This window comes from Aplidium turbinatum, chromosome 1 (genome assembly GCF_918807975.1).
Source record: "Aplidium turbinatum chromosome 1, kaAplTurb1.1, whole genome shotgun sequence".
NCBI lineage: Eukaryota > Metazoa > Chordata > Ascidiacea > Aplousobranchia > Polyclinidae > Aplidium > Aplidium turbinatum.
Window position 1 is genome coordinate 31,705,595 of NC_137472.1, and position 20,016 is coordinate 31,725,610.

The window sequence follows — 20,016 nt, forward strand, 5'->3', positions numbered from 1 at the left end:
AACTGATGTTTTCGCAATAAATTCTGTGATCAGCTTTTTCTCTGTCGAAGCGATCGACTTTTTCTTTGTGTACGTTCGGCACACACACACGTGGTTTAGCCTGGTTTGGGTCATTGTTGACCTCAAATACGTCTTGATCTGTCTGAGTGTGGTGAACAAACGTTCGGTCTCGCTCTAGACGTGCAAGCACTTCGGATTAATACTTTGTTCAAATAAACGTCGGGAATTACAAGCAAGACTTACAGCGCTGGTGATTGCAGCTAGATATATTCCATCAATAGCAAATATTCCCGCACAATACAACAGTTGTGATTATGACGCGCTGACCTAATTCTGCGTCACTCTTTGATACTACATATTTTCGACAGTTAATCTACGATCATTCTATTGCGAAATTAACTAATTAGTAATTGGCTAGAAGAAACCGGCAGACAAACTTGGCCGACTGAGGAGGTAGCACCGGCGGTCATTCGAGCACTACTTAGCGGCCATGGCCGCCGGCTGCTTTAAGGCTTGTACAATGTGGCCTGTGACGGAAAGTAGGTACACGCCCTCGGTTAGGCTTTGTGCCCATCAATAAGCAACAACCTGACTAACGTTTAACCCGAGTTGATCAAGATAAGTGAGATTTCATAGTTTTGTTTGTGATTCCAAACCTATCAAATCGGTGTATTCCACATTGCTTGCTAATGCTAAATTCCATTCATGTACGGCTGTGGGTGAATAACTGAATATTAAATTAAATATAACATCATTTTTGTATATTATATAATATGCATCACTGATGAAAAGTGTAATATCAGATGGAAATCCGTTGTGATCATCAGGATAGTTTGAACCAAGTCTCAGTCGCATCGGCAAGTTCTTCGTGTGGCGAACTGTCCACAACTAATAACTCAACAATGGAAGAAACAAAAAGAACCTCTAAAAGGTATAGAATTTTTGGGAATAAAATGCAAAAATATAATATTTTTTCTAACGAAATGAGACGCAAAACGTGAGTAATATACGGCAATCACGTATACTGTCGGTATGTTTCAGGTCTTCTTTTCTCGAATTTGTAGAAAACCAAGCAGATGATAGTATTGTGGATGTGTCCTCGTTGGGACCTGTGAAGTAAGTGAAAAAGTGTGTATGCCTTTTTTTCGTGAACACTGTGTAGAATGGTTTGATAGAAAAGAAAAAAAGCCTTGATTGGCGTAGTAGACCATGGCGTAGATGCATGATAATTCAGCAAAGATAAGTTAATTTTATGCCTTAATTTTGTCACAAACGTTCATTGTGTGAAGCGTCGATGCAATCTTTTTTTAGGTTTGTTATTTTTGTTTCCTTCATTGAAATCTACAAGGAATACATTTATGACTTATTGCGGCCAATGTCAAAGGGCAAGAACGCTCGTCGCCCCGCGCTAAGGTTGGGCGAACATAAGGGGCTTCCTTTTGTTAAAGACTTGAGCGAAATCCAGGTATGAAGTTAACCTAGAAATTTTCAAGTTTTCTATACTTTTTCAATATATCAGTATTCAGTAAGTGACTCTATTAAGTTGAAACTTGAAGAGTCGCCTAAAGAATGTTTTTAATGATTTGAAACAATTTTTTAGCTAGAAATTGTTTCAGTGTCTTTTTCAAACTATAAACTCATAATTTATGCCAACAAAGCTTTAAGTTTAAACCGGGATATGGAGTTTACGGTTTCGTCCTTGCCAGGCCTTGAATAAATTCGGTTAGTTTTGGTACAGCGTCTCATTCTTGATTTAACAATGAACGTTTGTTCATTTAGCAATTTTTACAAATGAACAAAAGAACTCGAATTCAGGAGTACATGGGTTAATTTCTGCAAATTCCAAGCACTGTGTGGATTGGAACGAAAACAATGCGAAAGACAAATGTTTAATCAGGGATTCTCAACCTAGGATAAATTTTCTGTTTTCAAAGCAGACAATTTCCCAATGAACCAGCGAAGAGCCGAAGATGCCAGTGATAAATGCCCAAATTCTGATTGAAAGATAAATTCATAAATGTTGTTGGTTGATAATTCATGGGCCATAGTCCAGAATTGGACAACTAGATAATGTCTAATTCGATGAATTAGAGCAAAGTGTAAATCACCAAAGCACTTATTACTTTCGGCGAAACCTACTTTTGGAATTTGAGGGAGCTTGTGCATTTGCGTTAACAGTGCAAAACCGGCAGTTTTCTGACAAGTTGTTAATGTTTTTTTTTAAATAATTAAGAATTTTTTATGAATAATAGTACATTTAAAAAAAATATTATCAAAAAGACCGAAGGGGCCAGACATATCTCGCCCCCTTTGTCTCAGACCCGAAGGGATGCCGCCCCCTGCCCCCGCGTAATGGATGGCCAATTTTGGCCATGGCATAGAAAAACTTAGTTGTAAATTAAAGAAGATATTCCATCTTCTGCCTTACCATGCTGAGACACTCGTCACTGTACATGTACAGTGACGAGTAAGGCGATGTGAAATTTAAAAAAATCAAAAATCGAATTATCACACAGGGTGATTATTGCTATGTAGAGTATTTCTGTAAAATTTCACGCAAAAATATTTAGTAACCTTAAACATGTAGTCGATTTTGTCTTTGGCATTTGTTGCCAGCACAGAGTTGCCAGGTACAATTTTTTTTAAGAAAAAACTTTGTTTATCTTTTTTAAATTGTAAAAATTTCCAACTTTAACAACCACAACAACAATTACATATGATGCGACTGCTAGTTGCCCTTTTTGGTAAAGTCTGGCGGTGTACGGTAGGGTGTGGCTGGTCTCCTTATGTTATTCAAATCAGCTCTTCTTTTGGCATACTCTGTGGATGGGTGATACAAACTCACCTGCAAAATTTTAGTTGATTTCGACAACATTTAGGTGTAGCACACGGGATTTAAAGATTGCGCAATCACGCGGCACCAAAATAGTAAAAAATTGCTTGTTTTTAAACATTTTTCAATAATACAAGCATATTTTCAACTATAAAATGTATTATTGGCCTATGTCAAAGTAAAGTATTGTTTGTATTATAATATTTGGGTGTTACTGTGATAATTTATTTGTTTTTTTCTCAATTTTTATAGATTTTTTGTCGTCAAAGTAAGTTCCAGCTGTTCAATTTTTCAAGTTAATTAAAAAAACATGATTTTTAAGTTTTTCAATACAATGTCCCAGCTAATAGTTCATTACATAGAATTTTACAAGCGTGTTTTGGTAAATTTCCATTAAGGTATATGTCATAATAGCCAATTGTTATCTATTCTAGCTTGATTGTGCATTGATATGCCATTCTGGATAAAAAACCCTATTGCTAATATGACGAAATCTAAAGTAGGTAAAAAGGCTGAAGAAAATGTCCAATTTCATGAAGACACAGCATTTCTATTGGATATGATGTCAAACCGAAAAGCAATTAATAGCCGGAATAAATAAAGTCCAAACAAAAATTGAAAAGAAGCGAGAATTGAGACAAACTAAATCAAAACAAAAAGTCTTTGAAGCTACGAACCAAGAACCATCGACATCAACACTATGTAATATATCATACTCACGGAATCAGAAGCTGAGGATAATGATTGGGATATTCATGACATGGCTGTTAGTTTAGAACCCAAAAAGTCTCACGATAGAACGGTGAAAACTGGAACTAACATATTTGTTCCCCATGATGTTTTAAAGTCACCAGTAATAAATTCTACTGCTATTCGCAACAATATCTCTCCAACTGCTTTATCTGCGCTGCTTGAGTCATTTATTGTTGCCTGCTCTGGTAATCCCAAAAAAGTCAATCTACACTGTTCTCAGTCATATCGTTATAGGATTACATCAAGTAAGAAAATTGCAGAATGCATCCGGGAAACATGGAAGTCACCAGAAGTTGGATTAATACATTGGGACGGGAAGCTAATGGATACACTGAACAACAAGGACAAAACAATTGAGAGCATCCCAATTTTAATTAGTGGTAATGGAAATTCCAAACTTCTTGGCAATGCATACACACCAAGATGCAGGCCAAACCGGGCCTTCTATTGCAGAAGTTACCTATTCACTCCTTAAAACATGGAATGTGAGTGAAACTTCAATTGCAGGAATGGTTTTTGATACAACTGCATCGAACACCGGGCACAAAAGTGGAGCTTGTATAGATATTCAGGATAAGTTGAATAAAGGTTTACTGTGGTTTGCTTGCAGACACCATGTTGGTGAAATCATATTAACTCATGTATATGACAAACTCAAAATTGAAGCATCTAGAGGACCAAATTACACTTTATTTAATCGCTTTAAAACAAACTGGGACAGTATTACAAATCAGGATTTTGCGGAATTAAATGTTTTCAATTGGAAAGATGTTAATAATGCAGAGTTTTTATACGACTGTAAAGCACAACTAATTGAAACAGCTACCTCTATGATGGCTGCAAATACGAGATTTCGGTGCAGGGATGACTACAGAGAGATGTTGCAACTTTCATTGATATACGCTGGCTCAAACTTAGTGGAACTTGGATAATTACACGATGTTAAAGCCTGGTGCACTCCATCAGGCACGGTGGATGGCACGAGTTTTGTATGCAATTAAGATTGTTCTTTTTGAAAACAAGATTAAAACTGAATTGAAAAAAAATGTAATTTTGTCATCATCACAATTTTTAAAGTTAAATCGATTTGTAAATTTCATAGTGTTTGTGTATGTGCCATGGTGGTTTACTTGTCAAATTGCAGTTGATGCACCTTACAATGACCTGGAACTAATAAGTAAATTTTTCGCATATAAAGATGTTGATGAAGAAATTTCCACTATCGCAATCGCGTCATTTGCAAAGCATCATTGGTACTTTACAGAAGATTTGATACCATTTTCCCTGTTTAGTTCAAAGGTTAACTTGTCCTCAAAGGAAAAAAATGCAACATAACTTAAGAGCTTTGATAAAGGTACAAAATTCATCAACCGAATTGGTTTCTCTGCTGAAAAAGGTTATGGAAAACCACAGTTTCTCAAGGAGGTATCATCGTCATCTTCTTTAGATCAATTTGTCGGCGCTGATTCATGGATGTTTTTTGATTTGTTTACAATTGATACAGCATTCCTTGAACTACCCGTTGAAAGTTGGGAGTCTGATGCTTCTTATCAACAAAGTATAAAGCTATTATCAACAGTGAACGTTTCAAATGATACTGCTGAAAGAGGGGTGAAGCTTGCTTCTGATTTCTTACATCACTCCAAAACTGAAGAAAAGTATCAGAACATTCTCCAAGTTGTTGAGAATGATCGAAAGGTTCTTCCTAATCAGCGTAAACGTTCCTCTGGAGATAGTTCAAAAACCTGGTTTCTGTATACATTATAAACATTGTTGCTATGCTAATGTGTATTATATTTAATATTGGTTTTAACTGTGTTTGTGTAGTACGGTGTCTGTATGAAATGACAAATTTTCAAAAATCGAAGTTTTTCGTTGCTTCGACGAAAAAAAATTCCAAAAATTTATGGAAATTAGGAGAAAAAGCAAATAAATTATCACAATAATACCCAAATATTATAATGCAAACAATACTTACTTTGACATAGGCCAATAATACATTTTATAGTTGAAAATATGCAGCTTGTATTATTGAAAAATGTTAAAAAACAAGCAATTTTTGACTATTTTTGGTGCTGCGTAATTGCGCAATCTTTAAATCCCGTGTGCTACACCTAAATGTTGTCGAAATCAGCTAAAATTTTGCAGGTGAGTTTGTATCACCCATCCACAGAGTATGCCAAAAGAAGAGCTGATTTAGTAAAGTATTTAATTTTTGGACGGGACCAGCCACACCCTAGTGTACGGTAAGATATTAAACAACCACCTGGCAAACCTATTTTTGCTTGGTCAGCAAAAACTGATGATATTAAAGCCTTTTTCACTTCTATGGCAAGAGTAGAAATGCACTGTGCATAAGATGACACTTTGGTTTTGTTGTAGTAATATGTATTACATAATCACACTACGCACTGCATTAATATTCGATTGTTTTCGCCGATTTACATTTGTTTTTTGACAGATATAGTAACTGCAACTCTCCAATGGTAGCTTACACATCAACCAACCAACTTTATATGTGCTTGTAAAACGTGCACAAACGAATGAAGAATAAAGACAATGAACAAGAAACAGTGGTGAATATCAAAACATTATACTGCAGCCAATGAAAGAAAGTCAGATTTCGTGTCTGCTTTCGGCAAGACCCTACGCGAAACAATTCTCGCCCGAATGAAACCATCCCGTCGTTGATGGCCAGCAATACTTCCACAGTCGTTAGTGACTTCCCAAATAAGACGCTGCACAGCCTGAGTATGGGCAGGAAAGTGAGGGTATTCAAACTTTGTGTTTATCAAACCCTTTAGTTCATCCATGGTCAAGTGTGAAGTAAGGATAGACTCAGTAAGCGTGGCATGGTCCCAATCAAAGAGAACAGTGAGTTGGCATCCAAATTTAATTTTGTTTGGGTAAAAGTGCGGACAGAAACATCACAAGAGTTACTGCCTTGGCGAATATTTTCTAACATGTTCACAGAAAAAGATCGCAGAGCAGGATCATCACTGAATACCGGGGCATTGTCACATTCAGATGTACCAGGTGCAGCTGGTTCGAAAGGAGAGTCAATTTCTTCATCAATTGCTGCAGAAAACTGCTGTTTTTTCCAGTTCTCTTCCTCTATCACTTGTGACTTCTTTGCTGCAGCGAAATCATCTCCTCGCTGTTGTTTGAGGCTCTTGAAAAACAAGTTTTTTGTGTGATTGATAAATGTAAAGAACACAAAATAATCCATGTAAATCAGTTCAGTTTGTTTTTATTTCTGACTGTCACAACGAAAAACAATATATGCCAAACATAACAATTAATACTCTTTCGGACAAATGGCAGTAAAAATCAGTGATAGTCAAGAAAAATCTTCTCGCCATAGCACGACTAGCTTTAGTGAAAGCACAAGCCTGCCTTTACAGACATAGAAATCAGAACATCTGAATCACTTTCCCACGAGGAAATGCTTTAGGAAATCGAAAAATCGTATGGAAAAGTGGAAAATTAACAATAGTAATAATATTATTAGGCCTTCCAATTTTTTTCTTTCTATTCTTAATCTCAGATTCATAGCCGCGAAGAAATGTATAAGCTTTTGACGATCGGACAAAATCACCTGCATATGGCTGAGACGAATCTCAATCACAATTCTAGCAGAAGGTGATACGTTGTTTAGAGTACACAAGTGATTATAAAAGCTGGTTTGCAGTGCCCAGAGATATATCAACGCATGATGGCATGTCGGATTTTTTCCTGATTCTATGAATTGTCAAATGGGGCCTTTGAAGCAAAAGCGTTGAACCTCATATAGTTGTTTTCACTTTGGACAAACACTCTGACTTTGAATCTATGAACCTATGCTGTGTTTTACCTATGCAATTACAATTCTTGGTTTATTTTTGCAGAAGCTTGCATTCCACTCGTAAAAGTCCGCCATGCAAGCATAACTTGGTGCAACTTTTGTGAAAATGTTTTATCATGAAGGATTTTTAGCTTGTCAGTTAATTTCTATTTGAACAACAAAGGCGAATTAACCTTATAACTGTTTTCCAGCCACTGCATATTCTCTATAAAGATTGTCTGTACAAAGGATTTGGACAAACCAAGTACAGTCAGAGTATCTCAGTAAGTTTTATTTGAAAACTTTCTCCCTTTCGGAAATATAAGGCTTTACCTTGTTTGTGCGCTTGTAGGATTAAAGAAGCAACTGAAATGCTTTTGTCTTAAAGCACTCCAGCAAACTTTAGGCTTTAGGAAAGTCATGATTAACATTATTTTAGTTGAAACTTTTAACACTATGTGACAATTTGAGAATGGCAAAAGATATTATGGTGTGTATCCCCAAATTCATTCGAAGTCTCGTGCTTTCGTTAAAATTGTTATTGTTGTTACTCAGCATCTAGTTTATATGCAAATTCACACACAGCACTTGCTAAGGTTGTCTTTTTGTGACTTGGCTGGCTCGGAGCGATGGGGAAAGACGAGCAGTTTCGGCGAAAGACTGAAAGAGGCTGGAAAGATCAACACGTCGATGTTGACTCTTGGAAAGTGCATTGAAGCGTTGCGATACAATCAGCAGCACAGAAATCGTGAGTTGTGGTCTCCGAATGTAAGCTAAGTAACTTAATATGAGAAATACGTTTTAAGTACGGCACATGCTAATAGTATGAAGCGTTTTATATCATATGACGTTTCACTCTTGCCTGGAAAAGTCCTTTTATTGTTATTCACCCATGCACATCGCACATACGCGAACATTCCAATTTTTCTGCAATGATCATTATACGAATTCTTCTTTTGTGTACCATGCCTGTTCCAGGGTTAGGCGTTCATGTACAGTTCTTACCATTTATCCCTGTATTTCATTGTATAAAGTTGTTCTGATAATGATCTCCAGGTAATCCAAAAGTGGTGCCTTTTCGCGAATCTCGCTTGACAAGGTTGTTCCAAAGCATTCTTCAAGGTCATGGACGTGCTTGTATGATCGTGAATGTGAACCAGCGAGCATCTATGTTTGATGAAACAGCACATGCTCTCAAATTCTCTGCAATTGCAAGCGAAGTATGTTGCTGAATGAATTAAAAATTGGTGTTCGCTTAGATTTATGTGCCGCTTTTCAACAGCAGCGCTTCCATTTTATCGCAAATACAGACGTAAATGAAAGTATTTGGATTGTTCATACCTTTGATGATTAATATTCGTTTGCTGTAGTTTTTTAATGTGACACAAAACACAAAAATTTGATGCAATAGTAGTAGTACCGTTATATCATGTAAGCAAACTGTTGTGTGCAGATCACAGTTACGGATAAGCCATTCCGGCAATCCAGAGTCTCTCGCGCATCTTCGCGATCGAGCAGCGACGACCCTGCGTCTCCTGTGAAGCAGAAGCGTGTCACCATCGGATGGGAACCTGCAGCAACTCCTATTAAAGGTGGAACGTGGCATCTACAAAATAGTCTAGTTTTACCATACTGACAATGGATCAGAATTGGCGCAATGCTTTGTCTTCGCGTTTGAATGATGGAACAGTGGTCTACAACAGTGCAGCTCATTGCGTCATGCATGAAATTTGCTGCAAATCTACATTGTGATTCTTAAGAAAATATTTTTTTAAATGCAGAACAAGATGAAGATGCAGAGGATGAAAATGCTGATAGCAAAACGACTACTCCGGATGTTGAGAGCAGTGAAGAAGAGGAGGAGTATACTTACGATGATTGGAAGGAAAGGGAAGTAAGTAATTTGATGGAGATAGAAATGATGATTCTATTCGTTTTTGCTGACTGACACTGATTTCGCAGTTTTTTTGTTTTTTTTCAAAAACATATTTTTAAAAGCCTTGCAAAAAATAATTTTGTCTCGAGCTGTTACTAAAGTCTGAATGTTTGAACTTGTCACTGCGTCTACACGGTTATGCTGGTACTCGTGTCATCGAGTAAAAAGCTCTCGCATTTTTTTTTTCTAAAGTTAGCTCAATCTAAGGTAGCTCTTTACAAATTTACTTTTGCTGGATTTATCATGCAATTTAAATTTTAATGTTTATTTAAAATGTATTGAAAAGCAGTTTTGACTGATTGTATCTTTAGAGTTCAGTTGTTTGGTTCTGCTGCCGCAGTTTAAAATTAACACGAAAAACATGGAACCCTCTGTTGAAATGCATCCGGATAGAAATTCCGCACAATTTTGGTCAATGCCAGTTTACGCCAATGAAAGCAATTTATTTTTCACCCAGGGAAGATTGTTGAAAGCTATCGAAATTTTGCGACAAGCTTTGAGAGAAGAGAAAGAAAGCAATTTATTTACCGAAAGAAAAGTCAGAGAAGAATGCATGGAGGAAATGAAGAATCAATTTGTTTCCTGTAAAGAAGACTATGAGTATGTACAACTTTGCTGCGGAGTTGTGTCTCATGGCTCACTTTCTGCTTTGTTATATTATGACTAACCATCTCTTTCTATTTTACTTTAAAAAGGCCTGGTCTTCATCCCGAAACATCAGGGTTGACTAATTGTCTGTGTTGTTGGCGTCTTCAACTAACCCGTGAACCAATAACATTTAAAGCAAAATATTTAATCATAAATGTGAATTCATAAATGTTTACACTTTACATGTTTTTATACTGTAACTGTACATAAGTTTACGTTTGTTTTGCGATGAGTAATTTCTCTTGCATTTGAAGATGTTTGTGAGGTTTAATCCAGTGATTCTCAAACTGGAATTTCTGTTGGTCCACAGAGAGTTCTATAAATCCTTTATACATTCTTCAAAATTGTATCATTTACTACAGTAAATTAATTATGTAAGGACTGTATACAGGTGTAACAAATTATGTAGCATGTATGATTGTATGTCAGCGTGACATGATAATCATGTTTACTTCGTGATTTTTAATCGGTTTTTCTGGAAGTGCTAGATTAGCATAAGCTCAGCAGTTTTTGAACTTATTTTACCAGTTGACGAGTAGGCTATTGAACTGTTTGAGGCATAAGTGAAGTGCTGGCAGGCCTAATCAATAAATCCTATGTTGCTGTAATTGTTGTGGTGTTGTCGATGCATGAAGATTGCGCTTCTTCATGGTACAAAGTTTCTGTAGGGAGAGTAGAGCTATTCGCTGTTTCACTGAATGTAAATTAAATTATTTTATGAATGTCACATGTTATACGTTTTCAAACTCTAAATTAAGCACTGTATTCTGCAGTGCTTTCAAACTAACAAAATGTCAGAAGCTCATGTTGCTAAGAAGGCAAGACTGAGACATTACCATGACATTACCAGACATTACCATTTTATTGAAACAATATGTGCAATTGTGCATGATGTTTTGTTAGAATAAAATTTGAAATTAAAATTATGTGTATTCAAGTAGTTAAGCTTAAGTGTGAAAATTAAGAGGGTTTGCTTAATTAGTTTATTAAGTATTATTTTATTAAGGACTAAGATTGAACACGCCCTTGAGTTTTCTGACCTATGTGCAATACAGTTTCGACCAGTGGCGTTCATGAGGCGTCAACATAGCAAATTGGTCCATCGGATATTTTTTTTTAAATATGGTCCACGGGCCAAAAAAGATTGAGAGTCGCTGGTTTAATCAACTGTGCCAAATGATATTTCTCTATTGATGAGCCTAATCTGCTTGTAGTGTTTAATAGCACCTGTTGGATTTACTGTACGTTAGATTTTTGTAAAATGTAGACGCGTGGCAGCCCTAGAATTTCACGCCATTTCAAACAGCATGCGAATTGGCTTTAACGATCATGCGTGTTGTAGTAGCACGACATGGCTGCACACACATTTCATTTTTAAAAGTAGTATCGTTAATAGTATTGCAATGGGTATAATAACACAAATATTTATCCAATTTCATCTGCGGATTTGTTGCTTATACTCTAATTTAAATTTGTAATGATTTTGATGCATTTTTCTTCAGCAACATATAAACCTTACTCTGTCTCTCTGCAGAGAAAGATTGGAACGTGTAGAAAATCAGGGAGAACAAAAATACGAGAGTTCTGTTGCCCTTGCCAACGGGATCATTACGAGAATCCACAACGAGAAGTTGGCTTTAGAGAAAGACAATGAAAAGCTTGACGAGGAATGCGAAGAGCTTGAAAATAAGCTTGACGTATGTGACTATATTGCTTTCATACAGTACAAGACTGTGTAAATTTTGTTTTGATTGGCACGTTCTCTAAACATTGAAGGCTATTCTGATGTTTAAACAAATCTACCTGATGCAATGCTAGCAAAAAAACTTGGCGGTCACCTCGTGATGAGAATTCGGAGTTGCTACGTCAAAAATCTTATTTTTAAGGCTTTGAACAGCGAGTTGAAAAAGATGCTTTTAAAAATTTATTGCATTTCGAACGATATATCACAGTAATAATATTTAAGCATTAGTTGTAACACAAGAAATGATTATGACAACTTATCGATTGTTGTCAGTGCAAGTTTACACTTATTATTTTGATGTGGTTTCATAGCACTGGTATGCAATGGTTCACTTGTTCATAATCACCGATATCAAAAATGAAAGGATTTGTCTTTGGTCCAGCTTACATGGAGAATAATTAGATCATATCTTTTGAGATAAATACTCCTTTCATTTCAGGCTGCTACGGATGAAATAAAAGACCTAAAAGCAGAAGTTGCTTCCTTGAAAGAACAACAAGCCAAGAAAGGTGCTGTTTTTATTGGTAAGTGTTGAACAATTAAATTTAGACTTTAGAGTATGAAGTTCTTGCATATTGGTAAATTTTGATATTCATGGCATTACTGCAAAGGTCTTGCCTTTGCTGCTGAGTTTGATAAGCATTTGTCATCGCAGTGCTTAATACATAGTTTAGTTCTTTTTGTAAAATTCAACGAAAAAGCTTTCTTTCACCCTTTTCTTGCCACACGAATCTTCGTTTTCTTTCTTGAGATTTTTTAGTGAAGTTTTCACAAAGTCTTGTAGTTCAAGTATCATTGAATTGTCACTTTAACTTTCACTTTTTAGTGGTTACCCGAATTGTCATTGACGAAAGTAGATTTCGTGAACCTTCAACTAATCCTGCCCTGATCGTAGTAGCGTCTTGACATTTAAGCTCACATCCAAAAATAAGAGTCAGATCTCATTTGAAATTTAATCAATGATGTGTTGCCAAAATCATGCAACAATGAATAAATCACAAAATGCCACAATACTGTAGCAAAATGTGAAGAAAGGCGTTCTTCCCGGCTATCAGCACAAGGCTGATTACTCACTAGCACAGCGAGCTGCAGTGACGCTTCGCTAACCAGAACGGTGTAGCTTCCACGCCAGCCATTGAGACCTCCAATTAAACGTTTAAGTTATTTTGGCAGCCGATTGTAGCATCGAATAGACAGCGATAGACACGTGTCTATCGTGTCTATTCGATGCTGCAATCGGCTGCCAAAATAACTTAAACGTTTAATTGGAGGTCTCAATGGCTGGCGTGGAAGCTACACCGTTCTGGTTAGCGAAGCGTCACTGCAGCTCGCTGTGCTAGTGAGTAATCAGCCTTGTGCTGATAGCCGGGAAGAACGCCTTTCTTCACATTGACCTACCCCTGGCACCTGCTGGTTTTGTTGGCTCTTTCTTTCCACAAAGATAAGAGTTAAACTGACTGGTAAAGCGGCGGTCGATTACTCAAGTGGCAAGAATACGGTGCGATACTGATGAGCCCAGCTTCATGGGCGAAACACGTGTCTATCGCTGTCTATTCGATGCTACAATCGGCTGCCAAAATAACTGTAGCAAAACTTAATAAGCACAATTGACAGACATTACAATGTTTTTTATAAGCTATGCAAAAGCCATAGAGAATTATTACACATTCTATGTGGGCTATACAATTCTTGAAATGTTGCACGGACATATTTAAACTTCTATCACAGTCTACGATTAACATCATGCAGGTGATTAGAATGCAGTTATAAGAGAATAGCTTACACATTAAGGTGGGTCGAAATTTTGACCTTTTTTCCGATTTCATTACTGCAAACTTTCTTTCTTGCGAATAGTCATAAAACGATATTCTTGAAAGTTTGAGCTTGATCGGACATCGTCATCATTTCTAAAAATCGCGATTTATAAAAGTACTTGAAGCGATTTTTTCGAGGTTTGAAAATGCATTGTTTTTAATAGGGAGTTGTTTTCACGAGATTTGAAAACGTCATAACTTACTTAATTCTTATTGTAAAAAGATGATTTATGCGTCAACAGATTCAATATACAGTAATTAGGAGAATCCAATTCATTGTGTATTGACTCCAAAAAATGATGACGTCAGATGTCATTAAACAGTAATTTGCAAATAGCGATAAAACTGATAATCCTACATGCTTCATCTCTAAGTTATATGGTAATGAGTTGATGTACTTCCCAAACATAAACATCATGCTGGTACTTGATGGCGTGATTGGTGACGTCACCTACATTATTACATTTCATTTCAGTAACTTGGAGCAAAATCTTTACGTTTAATTACATAGAGTCATTTCTTCTTTTAATTCTTCATCTTTTGGAAAGCTAAAAACTTCCACTTTTAAACCACCATGATAATTTCCATTGCAGTTGGGAGCACAGCACATATATGGCGTTACTAACTTTTATTGTTTTCTCACCAAAGTTAAAGAATATGTTAATATGTGTGACTGTGTGTGATAAATTACTTAATTAAATATGAATTCTAGCAACTAACCAACACACAAAAAAAAACAAACCCGAGTATAAAATGGTCAGCTACAGTAAATTTGGCAAATACCTCAAAGTTTAATTTTCAACTCAATGATAATTTGCTCGTTTGCTCATCAAAAAATGTCTTTCCTCTCAACTTGCATTTATAACTAACTTAAATCAGATGTGAAAGAACGCATGAAACGAGCTTAGTCGAACACACAACGATGTACAGTTGTACACAGGCTTCTAATGTCAGTATATGATTGCTTGTACATTTTCAGGTGAAAGTTCAGAAAATGAAAAAGAAGAAACTCCCTCCACCCCTAAAGATCAGTCTGAGATGTTCCAAAATTTACAAAAGGAATACGAAGACGGTTTGTAAATCGTTATCAACTTTTGTCAGATTAATGACGTATAACGTTATATTTTTTGTTGTCACGACCTACAAATTATGTAACTGCATTGTTTCTTGCAGAGTTACACGATATTTGTCCCTTTAATTAACTTCCCGATATATCAAACATTGCAGTTGATTGGTAGTGATTTTTTGGTAGTGATTTTGTTTAAAGATTAGGTTATTTTTTTCCAATGAAGCTATGAACATTCCCTGTTTTTTAAATGCTTTTTTTTAACCCCATCCCAATTTTGAACAAAACACTTGATACTTGACCAAGATGTTTATTTTTAGGAAGGGAGATCATTCAAGAACAGTTTGTAGCGATCAAATCCATCAGTGAATCATTGGAGGAGAAGACAGATGAAAACGAGAAGCTGATCACTGTATGTAGCTTCAACGTATTCTGACCTCATACATCGCTAGGATTAGTTATTACCACCAGTTGCTTTAAGTTTAATATATCTTTGTGCAAGATTAGGCTGTTAGATGTTGGGTAGCTTTTTTGTCATATCACATTAGTTTTTAATGACCTATCACCGAAATTGAAGCAATACATAGCTGTGAATGGCATCGATTTATTTTTGTTTACTTTAACAATTTAAAAATACACTAAGCAAAAAGTTGGTTGATGCGTTTGAAAAAAAAGTATTGTAGTTTGAACTCGGTGAGGTCACAATGCGTAGACGTAGAAAGCAAAAGTTCTTGATTGAAGGAATATTGTTTAATTTTTTTATGTTCTTTATGTTTAACAACGTTTTATCAACATTTTGACTTTAGTTGTCACTCAAAAACAGTTTCATAGTTTTTTTTTTTTTTAATTCTTACAACTTACTGCAAGCAACCGTTTGGAGTTTTTCTACGTTATTACATTTTAAATGTAGTCAATTTACCTAGAGCGAATTTTTAAGTTCCAGATTATTTTCAAAGCGGTTTGTATTTGCTGTAGTTCTTTGATGATCCATAGTCTGTTGGAATATCAGAAGCGTTCATTAATTGACTGATTCTTGTTCGTTTGGCGATAGTCTGCTGAATATATGAGATGTACCAGACAACGATTGTGATGAAAAGGTTTTGATGTTATGCACAAAGAAAAAATGTAATTACTGTATATAAAGTAATTCTTCCCCGGTCGAGAATCTGAATGACAACCTTTAACATATTACTTTTCAGAAATGTACCTCTCTTGAATCCGACGTTGCTGAACATAAATCGAACGTCGACAAACTAACGGAAGAGTTGCAAAAACGCAATGAAGACATCGAGCAGTTGAAGCTTGATGTGGTTGCTTGTACTTCAAAGGCTCAGCTCCATGAAAATAAGTTGAAGGCAACTGAGGCTGAACTTGAAGCTGTGACCTCAGAGCTTGAACAATTAAACGAAAAGGTGAAGCACAAACAAAGCGAATCAACGAAATCACGTGACGAGATGATGACATTACAAAGTCAGCTGGAAGCAGCCAACCGTGACCTTGAAATAAGTGAGAGCAATGCAACTGCTGCTCTGGAGAAAGTCGCACAGGTTGAGGATGCAGCAGAGAAGGAACGGAAGATGATGGAGGAAGAAATATTGAGTTTGAAGTCGGAAGGAGACACGGTGATATGCAGTTTCTGTAAATAGTTGGCCCAAGTTATTAGTGAATTTATTTTTTGAATTTTAAAAATATAACAGAACCCTAGCCGTTTGTTAATGGACAATATTGGACAGACCCTCTCAATTTTAATATCTAAATCTGCATAATGTTTTTTTTTAGCTTTTTTTGATCCGATTTCAACCTTTATAGATGCAGTGAGTTGTAGCTTCAACGTATTCTGACCTCCTGTATCAACAGGATTTGTTATTATTTCCACCAATCATAAATGTCATTTTAATTATTTCTGCAAAACCAGGTTTTTAGATTTTGGGTAGATTTTTTGTCATATCACAGTTTTTAGTGACCGAACTACACCGAAAATGAAGCAATATATTTCTGTGAATTGGACGATTTTGTTTACTTCAACAATGAGAAATAAGCACTAAGCAAAAAAGTTGGTGCGGTCAAGAAACTGTGGAGAAGGAATCTCGTTCTAACCAAAAAAAAAGTGTTGTACTTTGACCTCGGTTAGGTAACACAGTGCCAGAGAGCTAGAAGTCAAAAATTTTTGATTCAAAAAAATTGTAAATTTTTTTCACAGAGTTTACTTTTAACAACGTTTTTAATGTCGGTTGTCACTCAGAAACAGCTTTCATAATTTTTCTTTTACACATTTTTATAACTTACTCCAAACCACCGTTGTCGTTCAATACGCATAGAGCGAATCCTTAAGTTCCAGATTAGTTTCAAAGCGGTTTGTATTTGCTGTAGCTCGAATGATCCACAGTGAAAGCGTTAAAGATGCAAGAAAATTGTTCAAAATTAAGGTACTTGATCCAGGACATTGCTGGCATCGTGTGTCAAGGCAAAAAGTTTGTTGGAATATCAGAAGCGTTCATTAATTGACTGATTCTTGTTCGTTTGGCGATAGTCTGCTGAATATCAGATGCACCAGACAATGATTGTGATGAAAAGGTTTTGATGTTATGCACAAAGAAAAAATGTAATTATAATAATTAATTCTTCCCTGGTCGAGAATCTGAATGACAACCTTTAACATATTACTTTTCAGAAATGTACCTCTCTTGAATCCGACGTTGCTGAGCATAAATCGAATGTCGACAAACTAACGGAAGAGTTGCAAAAACGCAATGAAGACATCGAGCAGTTGAAGCTTGATGTGGTTGCTTGCACTTCAAAGGCTCAGCTCCATGAAAATAAGTTGAAGGCAACTGAGGCTGAACTTGAAGCTGTGACCTCAGAGCTTGAACAATTGAACGAAAAGGCGAAGCACAAACAAAGCGAATCAACGAAATCACGTGACGAGATGATGACATTACAAAGTCAGCTGGAAGCAGCCAACCGTGACCTTGAAATAAGTGAGAGCAATGCAACTGCTGCTCTGGAGAAAGTCGCACAGGTTGAGGATGCAGCAGAGAAGGAACGGAAGATGATGGAGGAAGAAATATTGAATTTGAAGTCGGAAGGAGACACGGTAATATGCAGTTTCTGTAAATAGTTGGCCTAAGACCCTAAGTTATTAGCGAATTTCTTTTTTGTATTTTTTCTTTTTTTGTATCCGGTTTCAAATCGATTTTAGACTTAACCTTGTAGGCTATAGATTGAGTGAGTTTTGATAAAACCACCTTGCTTCTGCTGTAGTGTGATATTAAACTGAAGTTTATGTTTAGTTCAATTCTAAGGCTCATGAGCTGACTGTCACACTTGAGGAAGCCATTCTGTGTGGTGAGATGAAGACTGCCGAGGTTGAAAAGCTGAAGACGAAGATCACTGAGATTGAGATGGAAGGAAAAAAGAACCAGCGATGCATGGAGCGAATCGAAAAGGAAAGAGATGATGTGAAAATTGATCTTATGAAAGAGCAGGAAAAGAAAGCTAATTTGGAACAGAAACTTTCCGAAAAAGAAAAACAGATTGAAAACATGTCTTATGAAAAGAGTTTAGAGGAGGCCAATTTCCAGAAGAAGTACGACAATGAAGTCAAAACGCTCGAACATACTCATGAGAAAACAATTAAAGATTTGAAAAAGGCACACACGGTAAACATGGTAAAGTAGAAAAACAAAAGTTTTGCAGTTTTTTTTCGTGTGTAATAACCATGTGGATGATAAGCAAAGTTTTATTCACTATGTTTCCTGATGACTAAGTAGTAAGTATTCATTGTATTGGTAACAAAGTGTTTCTATAGATCTGTTTGCAGTTTGTTTAAACATCTTGCAAAGGAAAATTTGTTGTTTCTTGTCTTGTTGCGCTTCTCAGTTTATATTTCATTGTGGTTAGAATTTTGCAAGTATTGAAGCTACGACGTGCCAAGGTGTTGCGTAGTTCACAGTTGAATTGTTGTTTTGTGCAGAAAGAAGTTGCGAATCTGGAGTCAAACTTGCGATCGCTCAATGACGAGCTGGAGGAATCCCGCAAAGATAGCAATATCGCCAGCACCTTAGAAAAGCAACTCATGGCCGAGATCGATCGACTGCAGTCTCAAGCCAATAAGTTGGAATCCGACAGAAATATCAAGAAAGAAAGTCTTCAGCGGGAATCACAAGCTTCCAATCTAGCACAAGTGCTAATAAAAGTTTTTTTTGCTTTTGTTTACTCTCAAAATAACGTGGTTGTTCTTAAAAATGATCTTTGAATACTCGTTCATTGTAACCTTCAAGGTAATATTTTTTTAGGATATCAACATCCTTACTCATGAACGAAACGATTTGTTGAAAACTGTCGAGAAACTAACTCAAGATCTGTCAAAAGTTTCAAAAGAAAAGCAAGATTTGAAGGTATTTTTAATAACTCGTTGTCATTACTTGTTAAATAGTATAAATTAAATACCCTTAACGGTGGACATTGAACATGCAAACAAAGCTTTCTGCATGTTTTTTTTTGGTTGCTATTGGCTACCGGTTGGTATTAAATACTTGGTGAAATGATTATGTATTTAAAATTGAAAATAGCTGTTCAACTTTTGCAGTCGCTTTGCAGCTTTCATGTCAATAAACGAACGCTTCAGTCTTATCGTTCGCGACGAGACCACCATCCTTTCACTTACAATGCGGTACATACCTTTGCATTTCTCCAAACGTCAGACTAAATGCGTATTGCGTGTAAATAAAAACTGTCTACTGTCTAGTCTTGTGTCAGTTTTGCGGCAAATGTTGACGGCTTTTCATAACTCTTAATGTGAATTGGTGATGCGACCATAATTTATTTCAGACCGAAAATCAACATGCTGTCGGGATTAGCGTCGGCGAAGCTTCAGAATTGGAAAAGCTGAGGGAAACTCTGAAAGAAATGGACAAACTTCAGGTCATTTAAATCATTGAACAAACCGTTTTGTATTTAAAAGCTTTTCAAAGTAGCTGCACAAATATTTTGGTTTAATTCACATTTTCGCAGAGGAATGCAACATCTGGACTTATTGATGCTTGATGGTATGCTGTAGTATTTATATTTTTCACACGTTCATCATCGTCTACATTCGGTTTTGACCCCACTTATGGGGGTGGCCGATATTTTTTTTTACAGCGATTTTCTTCTTTACTACCCCATTTCATTTTGTCCATCGCATCCTCCTCCTTCTGTCCGACCTTATCCGCCTCATCCTTCAACTATTTTTTCATACGTTTTTGTTGCGTTACGTATTTCTTGCGTTTTGACTCAAACACCTCGCTTTTTTTTTGCGATTTTCATGCGTTCTGTGCTACGTCATTTGGAAAATAGAGGGTATTCCCCTACACTGATGTCAATCAGCTAATCTTGTTAACATTTTTCACAGCTCAGGA

The 20,016-nt window shown here is 36.3% G+C and overlaps 1 protein-coding gene across 1 annotated transcript in view; it reads left to right on the top strand.

Annotated features, from left to right (window-relative positions):
• The window catches only part of LOC145774910 (uncharacterized), a 40,714-nt gene that overhangs the window by 10,147 nt on the left and 10,551 nt on the right, over nt 1–20,016 (top strand). Inside the window, exons 7-26 of the mRNA XM_082586229.1 lie at nt 804–931; nt 1,042–1,116; nt 1,312–1,465; nt 7,134–7,228; nt 7,622–7,693; nt 8,006–8,157; nt 8,466–8,629; nt 8,863–9,001; nt 9,191–9,303; nt 9,803–9,945; nt 11,528–11,690; nt 12,177–12,261; nt 14,531–14,623; nt 14,938–15,029; nt 15,817–16,239; nt 17,289–17,711; nt 17,908–18,276; nt 18,591–18,800; nt 18,913–19,014; nt 19,448–19,540. Coding sequence (XP_082442355.1) covers nt 804–931; nt 1,042–1,116; nt 1,312–1,465; nt 7,134–7,228; nt 7,622–7,693; nt 8,006–8,157; nt 8,466–8,629; nt 8,863–9,001; nt 9,191–9,303; nt 9,803–9,945; nt 11,528–11,690; nt 12,177–12,261; nt 14,531–14,623; nt 14,938–15,029; nt 15,817–16,239; nt 17,289–17,711; nt 17,908–18,276; nt 18,591–18,800; nt 18,913–19,014; nt 19,448–19,540 — 3,288 coding nt within the window. The remainder of the gene's footprint in view (nt 1–803; nt 932–1,041; nt 1,117–1,311; nt 1,466–7,133; nt 7,229–7,621; nt 7,694–8,005; nt 8,158–8,465; nt 8,630–8,862; nt 9,002–9,190; nt 9,304–9,802; nt 9,946–11,527; nt 11,691–12,176; nt 12,262–14,530; nt 14,624–14,937; nt 15,030–15,816; nt 16,240–17,288; nt 17,712–17,907; nt 18,277–18,590; nt 18,801–18,912; nt 19,015–19,447; nt 19,541–20,016) is intronic.